The sequence below is a fragment of the Sabethes cyaneus genome, chromosome 3 (genome assembly GCF_943734655.1).
Source record: "Sabethes cyaneus chromosome 3, idSabCyanKW18_F2, whole genome shotgun sequence".
Classification (NCBI taxonomy): domain Eukaryota; kingdom Metazoa; phylum Arthropoda; class Insecta; order Diptera; family Culicidae; genus Sabethes; species Sabethes cyaneus.
The window spans coordinates 18,585,377-18,609,305 of NC_071355.1; the positions used below are offsets into that span (position 1 = coordinate 18,585,377).

At 44.2% G+C, this 23,929-nt stretch overlaps 1 protein-coding gene across 1 annotated transcript; it reads left to right on the forward strand.

The window, feature by feature from the left end:
- The first annotated feature begins 19,549 nt into the window (after positions 1–19,549).
- On the forward strand, positions 19,550–23,421 carry LOC128739331 (uncharacterized protein K02A2.6-like). Its single transcript, XM_053834810.1, has 2 exons — positions 19,550–21,002; positions 23,330–23,421. Exons 1-2 carry the CDS (start codon positions 19,550–19,552, stop codon positions 23,419–23,421), a joined length of 1,545 nt encoding a protein of 514 aa, XP_053690785.1.
- Positions 23,422–23,929: the final 508 nt, after the last annotated feature.

Consider the following 23,929-nt stretch of genomic DNA (forward strand, 5'->3'; position numbering starts at 1 on the left):
TTCCTAAGAAGTTGTGCCTTGATAATGCAAGAGCTCCGCAATAGCAGAGCAGATGCGCTGAACTTTCAGGTTCAGAGTTACAAAAGCGGCAGGTGTCAGATGATACCTTGCCGATATTCTTTAAATGATAAAGAGCGGGGCTGTGTCCTGTTAGGAGTCCCGTGATCGTGCGTAGTTCACTACGAGTTAAATGGAGTAGTTTTTTAGCTACTGCAGGGTTTGGTTAGATAAACTGTTTAGCTTGTCTACAACCCTGTGTTTGATTCCAACGGGATGCTATTTCTAGCTTTTCCCATGTCATCAGTTCGCCTTTCACGGCGGATGTGGAGGTGCCCAGAAACGGTTCAGGACCAATAAATTGCTGAGCTGATCCTTGTCTTGCTAGGTTGTCAGCAAATTCATTGCCCTCGATTCCGCAGTGACCGGGCACCCAAAGTAATAAAACTTTGTTTTGGCGGGAGAGTTCCCTCAATGCTGTGCTGCACTCCCAAACTAATTTGGACACGCATTTGGCGGACTTGAGAGCCAGTAGTGCTGCTTGGCTGTCCGTGAAGATACCGATTTTCGCATGCCTGTACTTTCGTTTCAAGCATATTGTCGCACAGATGTATATGGCATATACTTCTTCTTGAAAAACGGTGGGCCACTTTCCTAATGAGATAGTTTCCCTGATGCCGGGTCCGTAGACTCCGGAGCCTGTGCAGGCCCCCATTTTTGAACCATCTGTAAAAAAGCAGATAGTTCCAGATGGAAGATCGGGCCCTCCATTATTCCACGTTGAGCGATCTGTTTCAATCACCTCATATGGAACGTCCATATTGGGCCTGGCTTCCATGCAGTCAGAGACTGAAGTTACTAAGGGTGTCAGATTGAATTCCCGAAGTATGCGAAGATGGCCGATTTGGTCACCTTCGAGTATGGTTTTACTCCTTTGCAACCGTAGTGCGCCAAGCTCTGCTTCCTTCTTCACATGAAGATGCAAAGGCAGTAAGCATAGCATTGCCTCCATGGCTGCAGTAGGTGTTGTACGCATGGCACTGGTAACTGTAAGACAGGCCAGGCGCTGAACTTTGTTTAGTTTGGCTTGGGCTGTCACCTCATTCACCTTTGGCCACCATACGACTGCAGCATAGGTTATCCTAGGCCGTGCAATAGTAGTATATGACCAGAAGGCTAGTTGAGGTTTCAATCCCCAGGTTTTGCCAAGCAGTGACCTGCATGCCCAGATAGCCGAAGTTGTTTTCTTAACAGCATAATCTAGGTGGGCCAGTTCAGTTTTCTATCGAGAATTATTCCGAGGTGTTTGACTTCATTACTGAAGCCCAGTCTGACACCATTCAGTATAGGCGGAGTAATGGTATGTTTCCTTCGCCTAGTGAATGGTATAACGACTGTTTTGGTGGGATTTACATTAAGTCCCTCTTGTGAGCACCATAAAATGGTGGTGTTTAGAGCTCCTTGCAAGCGACTTGACAGTACTGCGTCAAACTTTCCTCTGACGATAAGTACAACGTCGTCGGCGTAAGCAATGGTCTCATAACCAAGCTGTGACAGCTTGTGAAGGAGTGCGTCGGCCACCAGTGACCAGAGCAGGGGGGAGAGAACTCCTCCCTGTGGACATCCTTTGATCACCGAAATCGTGACCGACGTATCTCCCAATGATGCTGTAATTTGTCTGCTCGAGAGCATTGCTTGAATCCAGCTCATTGTAGTGTGGTCGATTCTCTTTTGACAGAGAGCCGTATTAATTGACGCAAAGGACGTGTTATCGAAAGCGCCTTCAATATCAAGAAAAGCACAAAGTGCCGTCTCTTGATATTTGAGCGATTTCTCAATTAACGTCACTAAGCAGTGCAGTGCGGTTTCCGTAGATTTACCGTGTTGGTATGCATGTTGATCTACATGTAACGGAGAGTTTTTTAAAAACTCATTGCGGATATAGTTATCCGTGATTTTCTCCATCAGCTTAAGAAGCGTTGAAGTCAGACTTATCGGTCTGAAAGCCTTAGGCATGGTTTTGTCTTTTTTGCCAGCCTTAGGTATGAACACAACCCTTACTTTCCGCCAATTCTTTGGGATATACCCCAAAGTGAAACTGGCTCGAAAGAGGTTGATGAGCTCGGACATTATAACACCGTCCGTTTTTTGTAAGAAAATGGGTAGAATACCATCCGGACCTGGAGATTTCATTGGTTCAAAAGAGCTGAGTGCCCAATTGATCGAGGCCTCCGTAAACAATCGGCGTGCAAGTAGAACCGAATCATTTGGCACATTGTGTAATGACCCATTCCACTGTTGCCCGGCTATGTTTTGCCCAGTGGTCACTGTCGAACCAGGGAAGTGCGTGTTCATCAGAACTTCCAGAGTTTCCCTGGTGGTAACAGTGAGACTCCCATCCTCTTTTTTTAATTGCCCTAGACCATTGCAATGGTCCTTGGACATCGCTTTCTGCAGACGCGTAGCCTCTGGCAGGGTTTGAATGCTTTCGCAAAATTTAACTCGTGATTTCCTTTTGGCTTTGCGTAGCTCAGCGTTGTATTTGGTGAGGGAAGCTCTGTAGTCTTCCCAGTTAGACGTGATTTTGGCCCTGTTGAACAGACGCCTTGCCTTCCGACGGAGATTGCTAAGCGTCTCATTCCACCAGGGCACATCACGGCAAACTGTTCGCGTGTTTACGGGACAGTTTGTGTTATACGCGTCTGTGATCCTACATTGCAGGTCACTAGCGGCGATATCCAGCTCAATTATGCAGCATGCATTATGATACAAGTTTTTTATGCTTTCAACGGCAAATACAAAATTTGCCATCTAAAAAACAACAACCACAATGAAACAAGTAAAAAACGACACTATTTTTTTTTAATTTTGTGAACCACCCTAATGAGCGATCAGTTTTTTTGATTTCTGATCCCAAATTTGAAATCAGTGACCCAAAATTAGCTAAAGATGTTATTCAGCCGATTTGAAGTAACTTTTGACTTTTGGCCAAGCTTTGTATGGAGGAGCGCCACTGTGCAGCGTGCAACGTATACCCAACATTTGTGCAGGCTGAAGGCCGTGATTATTTTCAGCCGAACATGACGTTCGGCCATTCGTGTTTCAGCCTTTTGTGATTCGGCCGTTCGTGATTCGGCCATTTGTGATTCGGCCACTCGTAGATAATCCGTTGTGTACAAGACATGACCGCATATAGGTGTCGCAGGACTACGTAAGTCTCTTTGTGGCGATAATAGCATATATCCATGCATGTAAAAATACGATTCTTCACGTATAAATGCTACATGCATTATATAGCGTTTGTTGAGACTGCAGGTTGAGAATATTCAATTATTTTCGAATATCAAACACTATTTAGTTAGACATATAAGTATTTATGTAATTGATTTATGTATTTGAAAAGTCAAAATATTGAAAAGTCAAAAAACCGAATCATCGAAAAATCAAAAGTTGAAAAATTGAAAAGTCGAAACGTTAAACAGTCGAAAAGTGGGAGCGTCGGAAAGTCGAAACTTCGAAAAGTGAATGTCGAACAGTCGAATATTTGCATAGTCAGATAAATTTGAAAAGCAAGTCGAAAAGCTGAATTGTCAAAAATTCCGAAAAGTCGAAATGTCAAACGGACGAAAAGTTGCAATGTTGAAAATCCAAAAATAAAACCCAAGAGTGGTAGAGCCAGCAGTCAAAAATCAGTATAACTTTGGATTTTTCAGGCGTTTGTGCCGAGACTTTCCCTCTTTCGAGTTCCAATTCAACTGGATAAATTCAAGAGAAGTTTTTCCTACAAAATTAGTGGCACTGAGTTTCAATGGTAACTCGTTGATTTTATTCGAGTAAAAAGTCATCAATAAAGTACAGAAGCTAGAACAGGCTTGCTACGACGTTTACAGCTAAAAGCTGCTGGGTTTAAATTTTATTTTTCATTTTACATGTTTGAATTTTTTCAACTTTCCCCGTTTTTGGTGAAAAACCTTAAATAAACATATTTCGTTGTTTGGCGGCGGCAACGCCGCTTGTTTGTGTTAGTTTAGCGGCCACAAAGGCACGATTCACAATTGGCTATATTTTATTCCAAACAATGCAGCGGCAGCAGCAACAGCAGGAAAAGGCCAACCTGTGTTTGTCATAATTCATTCGCGAAGCTGCAATCGGTGGCAATAAATTGATATTACGGAATTGTTGTTGAAAATATATGTTTGTTTCTGTTTGATTTTTTTTTTTCTCGAATGTATATATTTACAGATTGCAGCCGTCCAAACCTGGCTGGAAAATCCTGTGGGGGAAAAGAAGATGAAATATATGGAAAAATTTGTATACTTTGCGTCGATTGTCGCGCTTTGCAAAGCAACGTTACGTTAAAGAAAACCCTTCGAAAAAAAAATCCCGCTTAAATTTATTACTCGCCGCTATTGTTTGTTCAACTGGTGAGTGTCGGTCGGTTTACTGGTCTGTTTGGTTCGGCTACCGGCAACCGGCAAACCGGCAAACCGGCAACCGGAAGCAGCAGTCGTTCAAAAAAAAAACCGGACGGAAACGATTCAATTTCGGATCGAGACGGAGATAATTTTTTTTTTGTTTTGACATAAAACAATATTGGCACACCAACCCCACAAGTGAGCCATAAATCAGACAGACGTATGCAGCCGTGCGGCCGCGTTTGCTTGCGCGTTCAGTCTTTCCCCAAAGTGGGGCTCAATTGGAACCAATTTTATGAATATTGGATTGAACGCATTGAACGTGCGCCAGCATCGTCAGGTAAGTGAGATAAATGTCACAAAATCACTGCTGCCTTACTGCGGCTGTGTTTCGAATGGAATATAATCGAATGGTAATATTTTTTGCCATTGAAAACAAATGGAACACAGCAAATAATATCAGAATCCATAATTTATAGGTTCGAAGGTGACAGGGTCGTTTACATTTTTTTTTTCGTGGATCGATCTAAGTGATGTGCAACCAACCATCTCTGCTAAGCTGGATCAAAATCCTTTTAGCATGAAACAGAATACATAAACTGAAACAAGACAAGAAAAACCTGGTTGAAAATCCGCCCCCTCCTCTGCCCCGAAAAAAAGGGTGCAAAGTAGCTGCTCTAAACCCCCACCGTTCCGGCCCCGATCCCGACCGATGCGAGCGACGTGTCGTTTTGCTTGATCACATCACCGCGCCCCGGTCCGCATTCGAGTGGAACCAGATGCAAATGACGACGTCGATAGTACACTCTATATCGACCAACTTTCCATAATCCGGTTCCCTCCTTCTGCTCGTGTCCGACAGCGACAGGGAAAAAAAAGCAAGATTACACTCTCGCATCACCGCGCGTTTCGCTTGTTCCGGATAGGAGCGGAAATAAAATGTACAAATATGCAGGCAGCAGCGATAGAATTCTGCGATGAGACAGATCATGAGTTTCCGATGAATATAAATGTGCGGGACTCTTCTTATCGCTGCCGGGGAAACGCGAGGCTGCCGCGCCGAGTCGAGGGCGTTATACTATGTAGGTGCCTTCCCCATCTGCCCAGCCCCTTTTCCGCGTGCAAAGAAGTATGACGGGAATTATGCGATATTTTATGCGGGCGCGTACGTGTTTTGATAGCAACCCCCTACTTCTTTGCTCGACGTCTACATCGGAGTCTAACAGGGGGCACTGAACGGGGGCTCTCGTCACCCGTACTGGTACTGAGTATTGGTGTGACACGCCGGAACAAGATACGAGTATTTCAGGGAATTTTAGCTTCCGCTTCACCCGCCACGGCCTACTGCAAGAGGGGAAATAAAATCACCGGATTTATTGGAGGTTTTTTTTTCATCAGCCTCAGGAATTCCGGAAACCGTAACGATGACGACAGGTTGCTATACATTTTGACTGTGTACCACTAAGAATATCTCGTTTAAACGATCGGCGATTTCCGATTTATCATTCGATTATGCTTTACTTTTCGGACAATCCCTTGCTGTTTCACGAAACCCAATTGGGGGGGGGGGGGGGTCTTCTAAATTTCGGTAAACATCGTGCTGAAGTAGAAAACTGTCAAGATAAAATTAAAATCCTCTCGACGAAGAAGAAGTAGCACCGCCATGGGATCGCAGCATAATATATGTGCGCCACCGGGTTGTTTCGGTTACATCCACTGTAGGCCAAACCCAGAGCACAGCTGCTGGGTACCATCCGTTCCTCTCTGTCTCTCTCTCTCCGTTCGCACAAATCAAGACGATGATGAATGACGACACACGGAACTCGGCGAGCGCACACAGGAATCATAAAAAGTGAAATTTATGGTTCCCCACCTGCCCGGTTGAGTAAAGAATGAAAGCTCGACTCGCGTTCGCTCAAATCAGTTCGTGATTTTCAATCCTTCCGTTGAAAGATCCCGACTCTGTGTTGATTAAAGTTATAAGTAATTATGCCCTCGGGATTCCACAGCTGCTTCCCGTTTGAAAGTCCCACAATACACGAACCGTCGGGTCGTCCCATTAAATGTTTCTTTAAATATTCACTACCAATGATGCTGCTCAGAGTGCTCTCCTCCCATCGGGCTCGAGTTGTTATCTGAGCAAGAAAGCGATCCGATAACTCGATAAGAGTGATAGCAAATGTCTTCGATTTCATCCCATAGGATAATCATTTCAGCAGAACTCCTGTGCCGCTTTCCGCTACTTTCCAAGTGTGTATCGGTTTTCACTAGCGTGCCCAGACATGTACAAAAGGTGGGGCACCCGACCCTTCAGAAGAATATTTTGGCACGATAAAAGAGAGTAATCCTACCATGGCGAATCTATATTTGAAATAATTTATTTATCATACAAATACCGGCCGAATAGGTTGAAAACTCCGCACTTTCGGTTACAATTGGATTTGGTTGAAATTGAACTTGAAATTGGGCCTAAACTTAGAGTAATTTGGACTGGAAGTTTTACTGGGAACTAGATAAGAAATCTAACTTAGAGCAGAATTTGAAGTTTTTATTTGAAACTAGCTGACCCGACAAACTTTGTATTGCCACAAATTAACCTGTGTTGTACATAAATCATGAATTTCGGAAGATCTTTGTTACAATCTCGAGTTTTGCAAGTTTCTGAGGAGTTCAACCTTAGATGATTTACGTAACTATGAAAGCATCCCAGGTAACCAATAAGCATCACCATTGCTATTCAAGTGTAGGCCAATAAGCATTTAAGTCGCCTTAAATGCTACTTAAATGCTATTTTGGCAAAATATACAGCTACTTTACTGATAACATTCTTATAGTGCTGACAATGCTAATTTACAGCTAATTACCGACACGAAGAATTCGAATACAATTTTGGATGCCAATTTACAACACCTATGCAGTCAAAAAGCTAATATACAACAACGTGCAGTATAAAATGCCAGAAACGCTGATTTGCTGCTTATGTTAATGCTTATTAGTTACCAGGAATGGGTAATATACAAATTTGCTATTTTTCCTCACAGTAAAGTAGAAAACAACTCCCCTGTCCCCTCATTGCATAGCCAGAAAGCGGATAGTAATAATCGCAATGATTATACAACATTTCACCGAATATCATTTTGCGAAAAACCTTCAGCGGAATGTACCATTTCACGAAAAACTTTTTTGTGGAAAGTACCATTTCGCGATCCTCTCCTTACTCGCTGTCGTTCATTCCAGGAAACCCAGGTAGACCTAGGAAAACAAATAAACCTAGACAGTAGTGATTTCTGCGGGGAGTTCCTTCGCCCAGCGGGCGGCGCTTCCGACGGCGGTTCGCCGGCGCGGACTCCAAAATCTCCCACATGCCAAATTTGGTTCCATTTGCTTGATTAGTTCTCAAGTTATAAGGAAATTTGAATTTCATTTGTATAGGAGCACCCCTCCTAAACAGGGGAGGGGTTTTAATTCATCATAGAAAAAATGTCTGCCCCCTAAAAGCCCCACATGCCGAATTTGGTTCCATTTGCCTGATTAGTACTCAAGTTATAAGGAAATTTGTATTTCTCAATTTTCTCAAAGGGGAAGGGGTTGCAATTCACCATAGAGAAAAATTCTGCCATCTATAACTCCCACATGCCAAATTTGGTTCCATTTGCTTGGTTAGTTCTCGAGATAAGAGGAAATTTGCATTTCATTTGTATGGAAGCCCACCCTCTTAAAGGGGAGATGGGTCATAACTCGCTTTCTAAAGAGGAGAGGGGTCTCAATTCACCATAGAAAAAAAACTTGCCTCCAAAACCACTTACATGTCAAATTTGGTTCCATTTGCTTGTATAGTTCTCGAGTTATGAGGAAATTTGTTTTTCATTTGTATAGGAGCCCCCCTCCTAAAGTGGGAAGGGGTCCTAATTCACCATAGAAAATATTTTTGCCTCCAAAAATCTGCACATGCCAAATTTGGTACTATTTCCTTGATTAGTTCTCGAGTTATGAGGAAATTTGTATTTCATTTGTACAGGACCCCCCCCCCTCTTAAAATGGGGAGGGGTCCTAATTCACCATAGAAAATTTTCTTGCCCTCGAAAACCTTCACATGCCAAACTTGGTTCCATTTGCTTGATTAGTTCTCGAGTTATGAGGAAATTTGTAAGGAAGCCCCCCCTCTTAAAGGGGAGAGGAGTTATAATTCCCCTTATAAAGAGGGGAGGGGTCTCAATTTACCATAGTATAAATTCTTGTCACCGAAAACACCCACAGGCCAAATTTTGTTCTATTTGTTTGATTAGTTCTCGAGTTATGCAGAAATTTGTGTTTCATTTGTATAGGAGTCCCCCCTCTTAGTGTTGGGAGGGGTCTCTAACCATCACTAAAACCTTTCCTGGCCCCAAAAACCACTACTTGCAAATTTTCACGCCGATTGGTTCAGTAGTTTTCGATTCTATAAGGAACATACGGACAGACAGACAGACAGACAGAAATCCTTTTTATAGGTATAGATGAAGATGATAGGGCCAAGCACACTGCCTTGAGGTATACCAGAAAATGCGTCAAATATTCTGAAGCGTATGGAGTTCACTATAATGAAAGCTTTGCGGTCCAATAAGTATGAGTAAAGCCATTCGGCGAACCATGAAGGAAATTCGATGTGGTTCAGTCTTTCAATAATGTGATCGTGTGGTACAGTGTCGAAAGCTTTCGCGAAAACAAAATATTTCGAATGCGGTAAGTGCATAGCTTCTAGCTCACGTGATATCGCTGTGACTTAATACATACGATTTGATGTCGTTGAACGATGCATGTTATAAATAATAAGTAATAGACTCGCAGACTTATGCATTGGTACTATAGACGCCATTTTAAATTGCCACTGGGAACGATCTATCACTGCATGAGCTGTTAAAATCAAAAATTGATGCAAGTGAAAAAGCGCAGTTATGTAAAAATACTGGAGGTAGACTGTCAGTAACAGGTCCTTTCGTTGAACCGAGATCTTCAAGGGCTTTCCGAAATTTGTCTATGAAAAGCTGCACAAGCAGCAGATTAATATCATGGAGCGATATAGCTCGAAGCAGTTCCGCCGCTGGATGGATGCTGCTTTACCAAATATGCTCCGGAAAAACATAGCGATTAAACTGGCTGATTCAGAACTCGAGTGACAAGTTGTTCCTTCGAAGTTAGCCGATGGAAGAACATTGTTGCCAGTTTTACGTTTCTAAACCAAATTCTGGAAACACGAAGGGCTGACTGAATTCTTTGCAGACAGTTGCCGTAAGAGTAACTCAATTTCAACTGAGGCATTCGAAGAAATATACCCGTTAACATCATCGTTGGCATGCCACCTCAAGTCATGTTAATTAAAGTCGCCTATTGATAAGATTATGTCCGATTCTGACAATCCGCAACAAATTGAATTGCTCTTATGTGAGCTGAGTATAGCTTGGAACTTGAATTGGGCGCAACATATATATAGATCGAGCGACGCTGCAACTTAATACGGACTACGATTTGTTCGGGTTGGTCATAGTTAGGAAGAATTATGGATTCACATTCCAGATAGTTATTGATTGCAATCAGCACTCCACCACACCGTGAGTGATTGCTGGTCAATTGGTTCAGGTCACAACGGAATATAGCATATTTAGTCAAGCGAAATTTTATGGCAGCCGATATCAACTCGCAGCCACGTTTCCACGAAAACACTTACGTCACAGTAACAATTAAAAAACATTAAGCGCAGTCGAGTAATTTTGGTCCGCAAACTTCTGACGTTTTGATAATACCCAAAAGGCACGCGATCGGTTGATCGGTCGTGGCTTTCCAGCATGCAAGGTGGACCGCTATCAGTGAAGCTCGTGTCGGGCCATGAAGTCGAACTGTTATGACGTAAAGCAACATCAGGTATCGGGAGTTCAGAATGGTGAATTCAGGACACTTGCTTGATTTAGCAGGCTGGAAGACCCCGTCACGGTTTTCACACACAGAAAACCGTGGCACGGGCTCGACTGTGGCGAGGGACTCCAGGGTTTCCATAATGCCAACTGCAGTGCATCCCGGTGGAGGATAAACCTCTGATCTCTGAGATGAATTAGATACCGAAACAGGCGATGGACAGGAACCAGTAGCTTCAGAATAACGCCAAAATAAGTGTCTAGATTCAGAAACAAGCTAGCACCCGCATTTAGCTTTTCTCGGTTCACCGATTGGCGGTAGATGAGTAGATGAATAGAACTGTACTGGTGGAATAGACACACCAGCTTCTGTCGTAACGCTGCTTGCTGTAATATCGCCGGAGGTAGTGTGGTTCACTGTCAAAATTGACCGTTTCGAGAGTTTGGAATAATGAATATACTTTAGTTTAGTTTTTCTGTACCATTTTCTTCTTTTTCTTTTCTTCTTTTTCCTTTCATTTTTCCATTTATTCTATCGTTTTTCTGTGTTACTTATTTGATTGTTCTCTTTTCCTTTGTTTGCTGTCTCATTTTTTTCTTATCTTCAGTTGTTTTTCGCTCGCGTTTTGTTATTTTCTCTCCCATTTTCCATTTTTTCTCTACTCTTTTTTTGATTTCCAGTTTACGTTTTTTTTCTAATTCTTTATTCTCGTTTCCTTTTCGCTTTTCATCTTCCTATGTTCCGGTTTTCTCTTTTTTAAGCCCCGTTTTCCGTTTTTTCTGTCACGTTTATTCTGTTTTTTGCTCCCTTTTTTCCTTTCATCTGCTGGTTTCTATTTTCATATCCCGTTTTTCATCTTTTTCGCTTTCGTTTCACGGTTTTTGTACCATTTTTCCTGTTAGTTTTTTCTTGTTTTTCTGTCCCATTTTTCCGTTGTTGGTTTTATCTTTCTCCAAACGGGATGTAGTTTGACCTCTTGTTTTCGTTTTCATCTTTTTCTCACTCGTCTTTCTTTTTTTTGTCCGCTGTTTCCTGTTTCTCAGCACCCTTTTTCTTCTTTTCCCATTTTTTTGCCCGTTTCCTGGCTCCTAATTTTAATTTACTCCGTTTTTCGTTTTTTGTTCATTTTTTTCGTTTACCGGCCAGTTTTTCCTTTCCCGATCTTATTTGTATTTTCTGTTTCGTGTCACCTTTTTCGGCACCGGTTTTCGTATTTTTCGCTTTCCAACTTCTTTTCGATTCTGTTTTTCGTTTTCGTCTGGTCCATTCTTCCTCTTATTATGTCATTTTTTGCCGAAGAAGTAAGTGTTTGATGCGAAGAGTGATTAATTGGATAAACTGAAAAAAATCTATATATAGACCTAAAATATATCGGATTGTGCTATAGCAGGTGGGATCCGAACCCTCAACTCTCGCTCGCCGGGCAATCTTTGCACGCACGCAGGTCAGTCTGCGTCGGTAGAATCTACGTTTTCCCAGGCAGCAGAACCGCCCATAACGACACGCTCTTTGTCTTAGCCGCAGAGAAGTGAGACTTTTATCTACTCGGTCAGTGCGATAGAAACAAGTGGTCTGTGGCCGTCGGACGCTCCGGCAAATCTAGTGATCCATAGTTTCCTTTTCCTATTCCCGTTTTTCCTCTTTTCTGCTCTCTATGTTTTGCTCCTGTGTTTCTCCCGTTATTTTTCACCTTTTCTGTATCATTGTTTTTCTTTTTGCCTCGTTTTTTTCCTTTTCTGTCCAATTTTTGTTCGTTTTTCTTTGATTTCTCTATGCTTTTTCTCTTACGTTTTTTATCTTTTTATGTTATCCGCTAATTTTTTTGCCTCGCTGTTTTTTTGTTTCTCGTTTTCTTCTTTCCCATTTTTTCCTTTGTATGTCCCGTTTTCCTCCTATTCTGTCATATTTTTTCTTTCGTTTTTCTTTTTTCAATTTTTTTTCTCTTTCGTTTTTTCCTCTTAGCCTATCATGTTTATTCCGTTTTTGCCACGTTTTCCTTCGTGTTCTTTTCCGTTTTTTCTCTTTTCCATCTCACTTCTCCTGTTTTGTTGCTTTTTCCGGAGAGTAGCAGGAGACGGACTACTTCTAGATCCATCGGTAATCCATCTGTGAATATGGTTAGGTTATTTACTAACATCTTCATAAGAGACTGTTCGCTTAACATTGTTTGGTTCATGAAATTTGAACTCTTGAATAAGGTAAATATTCAGGAAATCCGAAGTTAGAAAGCTCGGGCAAAGAGTAACAGTGCACATAATTAATTGTTGCTTCAATGACCAATCCTTACATAATTTTTCTTACTTTCTTCACGTCTTATCCCACTCTGTTTGGATATTATAAACACCTTTTTTCATTACTTTCTTCCACCTCCGTTGATTGTAAAAAAAAACTACCGTTATAAAACAACGACTTTTTCAGACATACCTAAGAAACAACAAGAAAGGTTGTATTGAACATTTTATCGTTAAAAAATTAGAAACGCAAACAAGAGAAAAATATTTTTGAAAAATTCCATCAGACAGAACATAATTTTCCGTCTTTTCTTTGGAGTTTTCCACCACTTTTAATTTAAAAATGGAAATGAATTGGTTTCATATTGCACTCGAAACTAGACTTGAAATTGGATTTGAAATCGGACGTGAAGTGGGACTTAAAAGTAAAATTTAAATTAGAGTTAGATTTGAAAAATGGACATGAAATTGAACTTAAAGTAGGAAATGAAATTGGATATGAATAAATTAGCTTCAAATTGCATTTGAAAATGTATATGGAATTGGACTTGAAACCAGACTCAAAATTGGCCTTTAAATCGGTGTTGAAATTAGACATGAAATTAGAATTGAATGTGAACTTGAAATTGAGCTTTAATTAGGAGTGAAATTGGCTGATAACTTGAAATTAGACTAGAAGCTGGAACTATCTTCACGCAATTAAGTTTCTTATCACAAAATTTAAATTAAAAACTGCGTGCTTATGGGTTACAGAATTATTTTTTTTACACTAAACTTTACAGAGAAGTTGGGGCACGTGCCCCCTGGTATGCTCCAGCCTGGGCACGCCAGTGTCGGTTTTGGTTTTGCTGCTGTGCAACCCAGACCTGCTTCCTGCTGCGTCATCAATTTCAACCTCATTAGGCTGACAACAACTTCGTACACACGAACTGCTGGCTCTGAAATCAACTTCCGTTTCGTTTGTCATTCTGCTAGCGACGCTTGAGGAAAATGTAACATTTAGATCCTTCATTGTTGTTCCGCCAGCAGGTACGTACGGTTGGAGCCACCCTAAGAAATTTGAAACGATTCAGAACTCAGTTTTCTTCCACCTCGCCTCATCCTCCTTCCAACCGACAGCAGAAACCCAAGCAAACAAGCAAGATACCATAGCAACACTTTACCGGGCTTCTTGTCTTCATGTTCTTCATTGCATCGAACAAATTCAATTGTAAATACATCAAATGATATATTGTTGCAATGAGGATTGCATTCCGACAGGCTGCTGATGCTGCAGGCCATCCGTCTATCTGGCACACACGGCACACGGCTGTCTGCTGTCTGCCGGAACGTGAACCAGCCAGTTTTCGCCGGAAACAAACTGGAGGCTTCTTCGGTGTGTGTAAAGAATCTCATCTCATCGTACGTTCCACATTCATCTTGTCTATGATGCTTATTCCGCTGCAGAAAAGAGCCCACTGACTGCAGTAGTGGGCTGGAAGGATGAGCTGGAAGATGGTTTTACAATGGGACTGCTATTTCGGTGCCCTGTCGAGCATTCTATCGAAAGTGCGCCGTAATGAAAATGTTTTCAATTTTTGTTGCAATGAAGTGGGTACCCCTACGGCTTTTACTGCTGCTGCCTTCCGAGCAGGGCAACGGTCGCTATCTTATGTGGAAAGAGGAATTTCAAAATAATACAACACCTTATGAGAATTCATGTTGAACTTGTAATGAATCAAGATGAAACGGTTTGAGCCGAGGCCTTGACGAGGTATGCTTTAATTGAAAGGTTTCCAGAATAAATTAAAATCTGCGACAAGCAAAGAAAATCAAGTACGATGACATTAAGTGCACCTGGTCCATCCGTTGTTTATGTATGGATGCCGAAAACAAATCTAAAAATCAGACTTACTTATGTGTCCATTTCCGCCGGTCCGGCAGAACAAAGGGATGCAATCAGAGATCTCCACTGCTGACGGTTACCCGCCATGGCTTTTACCTGTCGCCAGGACAGGTTCTCGTCTACAGCCCGGATGTCGTTGGCTAAGCTCCGTCGCCATGAGCCTCTGGGTCTGCCTCTTCTACGCTGTCCTTGTGGATTCCAGACGAGTGCTGCTCTGCAAACCTCGTTCGCTCCTTTCCTCAAGGTGTGTCCGATCCACTTCCACCTACGTTCACGAATTTCTGTGGCTATCGGCCTTGATGACACCGATGATGGAGTTCCTCATTGGATATCCAATTATCAAGCCACCAGGCACGAATGATGTATCGCAGGCACCGGTTAATGAAAACCTGTAGTTTTTGCGTTGTCTCCGCTGAGACGCACCACGTTTCGCAGGCATACAGCAGTACGGATTTAACGTTTGAATTAAAGATTCGGGTTTTCGTACGTAGAGTGATCTGGTTTGAGCGCCAAATGTTTCGCAGACCTGCAAAGGCACCCCTGGCCTTCCTGATCCGTGTGGCTATATCAGTCTTGGTACCACCATCGGGCGTTGTTTGGCTACCAAGATATTGAAAGACGGCTACCTGCTCAACTTGTTGTCCCGCTACTGTAAAGTTGGTGGAATTGTCAGTGTTCACTACCATAGACTTAGTTTTCGCTACATTAACTGTGAGACCTGCTACCTGGGAGCTCTCGGAGAGGTCATCTAACTTGCTCTGCATATCGTTTCGGTGTTGTGCGAGCAAGACAATGTCGTCGGCTAGGTCGAGGTCATTGAGCTGCTCCATCGTTAGAGGATTCCAAGGCAATCCTCGATTTGGTCTACTGTCAATTGCTCCAACTAATATCTCATCCATAACGATGAGAAACAGAAGCGGTGATAAAATGCAGCCCTGTCTCACGCCAGCAGTAACCCTTATGGGGTCGGACAAGACGCCGTCGTGCAAAACCTTGCACGAGAACGCCTCGTACTGAGCCTCGATGAGATGGACTGGCTTATCTGGAACTCCTCTACGCCTAAGTGCGCCCCAGATGTTTTCGTGATTGAGTCGGTCGAACGCCTTTTCGAAGTCAACGAACACCAGCAGAAGAGAGTCCTGGAATTCGTTGATCTGCTCCAATATAATGCGGAGCGTTGTGATATGGTCTACACATGATCGGCCAGCACGGAATCCAGCTTGCTGCCGCCGGAGAGTAGCGTCGATCTTCTCCTGGATCCGGTTGAGGATTACCTAACAGAGTACTTTGAGAGTAATACAGAGCAACGTGATGCCACGCCAGTTACCGCATTCCGTTAGGTCTCCTTTTTTAGGGACTTTGACCAATATGCCCCGCATCCAGTCCACCGGAAAAGTTGCGGTTTCCCAAATATTGCTGAAAAGCTGATGCATCATCTGGGCTGACAAAGATGGGTCAGCTTTGAGCATTTCGGCTGAAATACGATCTATCCCTGGCGCTCTATTGGATTTCATACTCTAGATGGCTGCTACAATTTCATCCAGCGATGGCGCCTCCGAGTTCACGCGATTTATTCGACGAACTGTAGGCGTCGTACGCTGCTGGTTTTGTTGGTCTCTGACATTTGAAACTCGGAAGAGTTGTTCGAAATGTTCAGTCCATCGCTTAAGCTATTCTGTACGGTCAGTCAATAGCTGACCAGCTCTGTCCTTTAGCGGCATCTTTGTATTCATCCTGGCACCACTAAGGCGGCGAGAAATATCGTACAACAAACGGATATCACCATTGGCGGCGGCGGTTTCTCCTTGTTCGGCTAGGGAGTTAGTCCAGGCTCTCTTGTCCCGCCTACAAGCACGTTTAACAGCCCTCTCCAGTTCGGCGTATCGTTGACGGGCAGCTGTCTTAGCCGATCTGGTCCGCGCTCGCTCAATGCCGGCTTTCGCCTCTCTCCGCTCGTCGATCTTCCTCCAAGTTTCATCCGAAATCCACTCCCTCCGCCCACTGCGCGCTTTGCCGAGGGTTTCATCACTGGTCGTGATGAAGGCGTTCTTGATGCCGGTCCATTGCTCTTCGACGGTTCCACCAGATGACAACTCCGAGGCTCGAGATTCAAGTTGTTCAACAAAGGCCCTTTTCACCTCAGGATTCTCCAATCGGCGGACGTCGTAGCGGCACCCAACTTTCTCCTCCCGTCGTTGGACACGTGCGACGCGCAGACGTATCTCAGCGATAACAAGATGATGGTCGGATGCAATGTCAGCGCTGCGTTTGTTGCGTACATCAAGAAGGCTCCTTCTCCATTTCCGGCTGATGCAGATGTGGTCGATTTGGTTTTCTGTTCGGCCGTCGCGGGAAACCCACGTGACTTTATGTACTGGTCTATGGGGGAAGAGCGATCCACCAATGACCATGTCGTTATTACCACAGAATTCTGTAAACAGCTCCCCGTTTTCGCTCATCTCTCCTAGGCCATGGCGTCCCATGACGCGTTCAAGGTCCGCGTTGTTTGAGCCAATCTTCGCGTTGAAGTCGCCCATGTGAATTTGGATGTCCCCCTTCGGGATTTTCTCAACCACGCTGTTCAGCTGGCTGTAAAAGCTCTCTTTCTCCTGCAGGTCGGCAGCATCTGTTGGCGCATAGCACTGGATTGCCGTAAGGTTCCTAACCCGTGTTCTAAATCTGGCAACGATTATTCGCTCATTTATTGGTTCCCACTTCATCAGGGCCACATGTTCCCCTGGGCTCAGTAGGAATCCAACTCCTCTTTCTCGAGTAGCATTTTCACCTCGTATGCCAGAGTAGAGCAAGACTTGCCCGGATGATGTCCTGTGTTCGCCAGTACCCGGACAGCGGACCTCGCTCAGCCCCAGGATTTCAAGCTTCAGGCGGCTAGCTTCCCTTGCAAGTTGAGCCAGCTTGCCCTGCTGGGCAAGGGTCAGTATATTCCATTCCATGTATATTCATACTAAAGGTCGTTGCCAATAATCCACAGAGATTTCTTCTTTTATTTTCGGTAACTTTTTTGTGTTCCGGTACAGTAGGCTGTTAACCTAAGGTCCTTAATGTTATGTATGCACTCTACTCGATTCTAATCCACAGATTTTTCCGAGTGTGTAGTCGTTGACTTGTCATCGTTCAGTTAGAAGTAAGATATTAAACCGCGCGTCACGCGTCATGCGAGTTTCTAAATTTCGCGATTCTTTTATTTAATAAAAGTTATGTTTATTAGTAAACGTTCCGTATAGTATTTTTTATCGACTAACTACCCACATACCCGACAATTTGGTGTCAGAAGTGGGATTAGTCGAAAAACTTCTCTCGCTACAGAAGTAAGGTTAGAATCGCACCGAAGCGCATTCTTCTCGCGGTCAAAAATGGCTACCGCAAATCCCGAGTTTATGGAGGCTCTCTCCGCAATGATTGCACAAGCCCTCCGAGCATCGATTGGAAGTGCCGTCGCCGCACACGCTCAACAGGTTCCGGTAGGAGACGCTGCTGCTCCATCGCCGAAAGCTCCTCCGTTCACAGTACAGGAGTACCGGTCATCAGAAGGAACAACCGTCGCTGATTATGCGCTGAACACGCAAATTTTGCCCGTGTCCACATGGGGGCCGAATTGAATAACGCCCCGCATCATAGCCAAAGTCTGCCGATCCGATAAATCTCAGAATTCTACTGTTCTGGTGGAGTCCCAAGAAACGCCGACTTCCGAAGCCGACTTCGTGCAGTCCCTCCATCAAGTGCTCAACGTCTCATCCACCGGAAAGAAACTCATCGATGTCGAAACCGATGGCCGCCGCCTGCAAATGGAGCTAGACACCGGAGCTCCGTGTGGAATAATAGGAGAAACACAGCTTTGAACCATCAAGCCGAAGTTTTCGCTGCTGCCAACGAAGTGGCAATTCTCCAGTTACACTGGATATCGCATCCAGTGCCATGGTCGTCTCCCTGTGCAAGTATCCATCGGATCTACATTGTGCAGACTAAACTTGTACGTCGTGGCCGGAAAATCCGATTCTCTTTTCGGGCGCGAATGGATTGTTCATTTTGCTAAACAGATCAATTTGAACCAAATGTTCTCTGCAGATCAGTCCGTCAACTCACTCACGAGCACCGAACTTAATCCGGATCAAGCAGCTCACTTGTCGCAGCTTTTGGACATCTTCGACAGTATCTACAGCGACATTCCTGGAAAGCTCGAAGGACCACCTGCGAAAGTGCACCTGAAACCAGGGACATCCCCAGTTTTCGCGAGGGCTAGAGACGTGCCTCTTGCGCTGTGTGATCGGTATGCAGCCGAGATAGATAAGAAGCTAGCCTCCGGATTCTACGAGAAAGTGGACTACTCCGAGTGGGCATCGCCAACCCACATCGTCATGAAAAAGAACGGAAGTATTCGGATCACCGGTAACTATAAACCGACCGTCAACCCAAGAATGATTATCGACGAACATCCGATACCGAAAATCGAAACGATCTTCAACAAAATGAAAGGAGCCGCCTTGTTTTGCCACTTGGACGCCTACACTCATCTCCCAGTCGACGATGAGTTCCGTCATGTGCTCACTCTCAACACTTCAACGCACGGGCTCATTCGTCCCTCAAGAGCCGTATATGGGGCTGCCAACATCCCGGCTATTTGGCAGCGACGCATGGAATCCATTCTTCAAGGACTGGATCACGTTGTCAGCTTCTACGACGACGTCATCGTATTCGCTAAAAACTACGACGAGCTCCTGCTAGCTCTTACCGCAACGATGGACAGGATGAAACAAAATGGTCTACGGCATCTTCGCCACGTCATCGCTCGAATGCCTAGGTCATCGGATCGACCGTCACGGCTTGCACAAATCGGATAAGCACGTTGAAGCTATACGTGACGCACCACGTCCGACCACCCCGGAGGAATTACAGCTAATCCTAGGTAAGGCAACCTACTATAGTGCGTTCATTCCCAATCTTTCTTCAAGGGCTAGAAGTTTACGCGACATGTTGCTAACCGATCCATTCGAATGGACACCCGAAGCAGACAGGGCCTATCAAGACTTGAAGCAGGTTCTGGTCTCACCCCAAGTGTTAATGCAAGCAAAACTGGTCTTGGTGCCGTTCTCTCACACCGTTTGAGCAATGGCATGGAGCGACCGATAGCATACGCCAGTTGTACCATGTCCGCCACCGAACAACGGTACCCACAAACCGACAAAGAAGCTCTCGCCACCGTTTGGGCGGTAAAGAAATTCTTCCACTACCTATACGCGCGTAAGTTCACGCTGATTACGGATCACAAGCCGCTTACGCAAATCCTCCATCCAGAAAAATCACTCCCTACGCTGTGTATTAGTCGAATGGCAAACTACGCCGATTACCTGGCTCACTTCAATTTCGATGTGGTCTACAAACCAACCAGTCAAAATACGAATGCCAACTACTGCTCCAGAATCCCAAACCAAACGGTCCAATCGGATGTCAATCGCTTGTCTCTCCACGAGGGAAGAAATAACGAAGACGAGTTTGAACAGTTTTCCTTACATCAGATTCAGCAACTGCCAGTGCGAGCGGAACACATTGCACGTGAGTCACGAAAGGACACGAACCTTGGAGGGATCATTCAAGAACTGGAATTGGGACGAAATTTAATGCAGCTGGGTTACAAGGCACCGGAAGCAAGATACACCCTAGTTGCTAACTGTCTACTCTTTGAGCACCGTGTTGTCATACCACCTACTCTTCGGCAAACGATCTTGAACGACCTTCACGTGGGACACATTGGAATCGTCAAAATGAAGGGATTGGCACGTTCTTTCGTATACTGGCCAGGGATAGACGCCGACATCGAAAACACGGCTGTAGGGAATGTGCACAATATGCATCAGCACCACCGAAATTCAACACACATCATTGGGAGTACCCGAGCGGTCGATGCGATATTATTGCGATGGATTATTTGCCGCCTACGGAGCACCAATAACAGTTGTGTCAGACAACGGTCCTCAATTTACTGCGAGGAATTCAAATCGTTTCTCCAGCGTTGTGGAGTGAAGTACCACGAGCTCTCTGCGCCCTACCATCCCGCAACAAACGGACAAGCCGAGTGCTACGTCCAGACCGTAAAAAATGCACTTAAGTCGATGGGATCAACCAGCAATACTCTGCAAGCCAACAGCAGAACAGAATTCCTGCAGCAGTATCGAAAAGTTCCTCATTCTGAAACCGGAGAATCACCAACAAAGTTATTTCTTGGTCGAAACATCCGAACCCGGTTCGATCTCGTCAGACCACAGGATGTCAGCACGAAGATAGCGGAAAAACAACGAGCAACGTTTGACTCGTCGTTTCGTTCCTTCACACCGGGACAACACGTCTACTGCCTGTCGGGAAATCCTCGAATGGACAAGTGGATCCCAGGAATTGTATCTGCTCGTCTGGGAGATCTCCACTACGACATTGTTTACGAAGGAAAACATCTAAAACGTCATGTTGATCAAATTCGACGTTTCCACGACAACGAATACAGCCAGAAGTGCACCCAGTCTCCAAGTGAATCAAGCTCGAATAGAACCCTACAATTTCCATCGAATGGAACAGGTGAGGCATCTCGTCGTACATATTTTAATCGAGATATCGTGACGTCACCGCAATTCGACCGAGAATCAAGTTCATCGTCAAAACGCGCGTTAAACGCGCGTCACGCGTCATGCGAGTTTCTAAAGTTCGCGATTCTTTTAATTAATAAAAGTTATGTTTATTAGTAAACGTTCCGTATAGTTTTTTTTATCGACTAATCACCCACATACCCGACACTTATCCCGCTGATGGGGCTGCCATCTTAATGTGGGCGGGAGCCACTGTGCCCCCTTTCCTGTTAGCATACGACAACCGAAGTTGCGTGCCCCAGTCGGCACCTTGTTGAGGTAGGAATAGGAGTTGATGAACAGAAGTTATGGAATGCACATGTTCACCCTTTGCCAGCCAATGGTCATAGATAGGCGCACTGTGAAATAGAAATGATTATTGATTTTATGAATTTGCAGCTTAACACGAAGTCCGTCCAGCTTCTTAGTTTCGTACTAAGTTCGTACAAAGTTTCGTACACGTACCTTTGAGAGGATGGCGGAAACGTACATCGGACTGAAAGCTGAAGCCAAACGAATTGGACTTGTCATTAATGTTTCGAAAACAAAATACACGAAAGGAAGAGGTTCTAGAGAAGTGAATGCTGACCTCCCTCTCCGGATTCATTTAGACGGTGATGAAATCGAGGTGGTAGAAAAGTTCGCGTGTCTGGGCTCACTGGTTACCGCAGACAACGACACCAGCAAAGAAATACAAAGACGCAATACGGCAGGAAATCGTGACTACTTTGGACTCCGTAGGACGCTGCGATCAAACAAAATTCGCCACCGCACGAAATTAACAATCTACAAGACGCTAATTAGACCGGTAGTGCTTTACGGCTATGAGGCATGGACTATGCTCGTGGAGGACCAACGCGCCCTTAGTGTTTTCGATGGGAAGGTGTTGTGCATCATCTACGGCGGAGTACAGATGGAAGATGGAACGAACCATGAATTGCAACAGCTGCTACCCATCGCTCAAACTGCAAAAATGGGCTGGGCACGTCGTGAGGATGTCGGACGATAGCCCGGTTAAAAAAGTTCTCAATAATGATCCGACTGGAACGAGAGGGCGGGGCGCGCAGCGAGCAAGATGGATCGATCAAGTGGAAGGCGACCTGCGGACCCTACGTAGACTACGTGGCTGGCGAATTGCGGCCATGAACCGAGTGGAATGGAGACGACTCCTTCGTACAGCAGAGGAAACCACGGCCTGGAGCTGATTAACTACTAACTACGTAAAAGAAAATAGGGTATTTAGAATTTCCTGAAATTACCTCGTGATATATGACGACAATGTTAATTCGCATTTTGGACGTAAAACGAGAGGAATTAATAAATGTTGGACGGAAAAAAGTGAACGTAAAGAAATCACGTAAAATGAATGGACGTGAAAAGAGGGTTGAATGTAACAAAAAACAAATGAAAAACATGAGGAAACACAAGACTAAAAATAAGAAATAATAAGACATGAGACGAAGAAAAAAGGAAAACCGCGTGAAGAAAGTGAAAAACGGAAGGAAAATGAGAGCGAAAAAGCGGAACTGAAAAGAGGTGAAACGAGTGAGAGAATTAGACGAAAAATGACGATTTTAATGTCAAGTAAAACTTCGTGTCTAATTTTGTGTCCATGCCCGATTTAAAGTAAAACTTTTAGTTTAAATTAGTCCAAGTAATTGAAGTCTTATTTAATTTTCAATTTCAAGTTCAATTTCGTGTTGATTACATTTCGTTAAACTAGAAAGATTTTTAAAGACAATAAATGTGATCAAAGCTAAGAGACAGAGTTATTGATTAAAATACTTCAATTCCCTGCAGTTTCAACGTCCCGTAAAATGTACTGCCGCTTGTTTCGAGTCTTCTCAGAACAATTGCTGGCCGGCTGGCTGGCTGGAGTCAATTCATCAGATCAATCATTTTTATCCACTTCAGTCCATCCCGTACGGTACCGTTCGGTTCCGTATCTTGCTGTCCATTATGCGGGACTTGCGTTTGACTACAAAGTGATAAGTCCTAATTCAATTCCGGTGGCCAACGAAACGATGGGACTGCCCGAAAGTGAGGCGGACTTCCAAGAATAGCAACAACAAAAAAAAGGGTTGTTTTTCGACAACATCACAAGCAGCAGCAGATTCGTTAGCCGTGATTTGGCTGCAAAGAGGGCAGTAGGGTGTTTCTTGATAGTCTTTTTGTGTGTGCCCGGCGAGGGGAATTAAGTAACATTTATTTACAAATAGTAGATTTTTCCAGTGAAGCGACTGCACAGTTCCGTTTTTTGTTGGTCTTCCCAATTCGCAGAAAACGAAACCGAAAGTGAGGAACCATTCTACGCCACATATTGCTTTGATTCGGAGGAAGTCCCGAAAGCGTCCGAAAGCCGGAATGAGTGAGTATCACGTATCAGAAGATTGAATCCTTTTTTATTATTTTCTGCTTTTCGGTTGGCGTTGGAAGCAGGAGCCGAACCGAAATACAAAACACTGCACTAAGATTGGTTATACATAGCCATACAAGTAGGTATCTATATATGAGGCAAACCTTCACAGTCGAAAGAGAAACCTCACACCGAAGCATGAAATTGCTAGCAACATGCCGACACATCGGGAAAAGTGGTAACAAAATAACAGCAAATGAAAGAGTCCATTTTTGGCACTCGCTCGCCTCTGGGTATCACACCGACGGCGCGGCAAGGCAAGTCAGTGGCAAGGCCAGCCACACAACGGACGGAACGCCTTTCGTCCGTTCATCGACCGAAGTTCTTCGATTTATCTAAACAACTATCGCTTCGTTGTTTATTAAAGCTTCTGCCGGGGCGCCTAGTGAGGAAATCCGGACGAGCAATCTCGTGATAGATACGTACACAGGTCCTATTCTTATTTTTTTGTAAAAAAAGGTGTG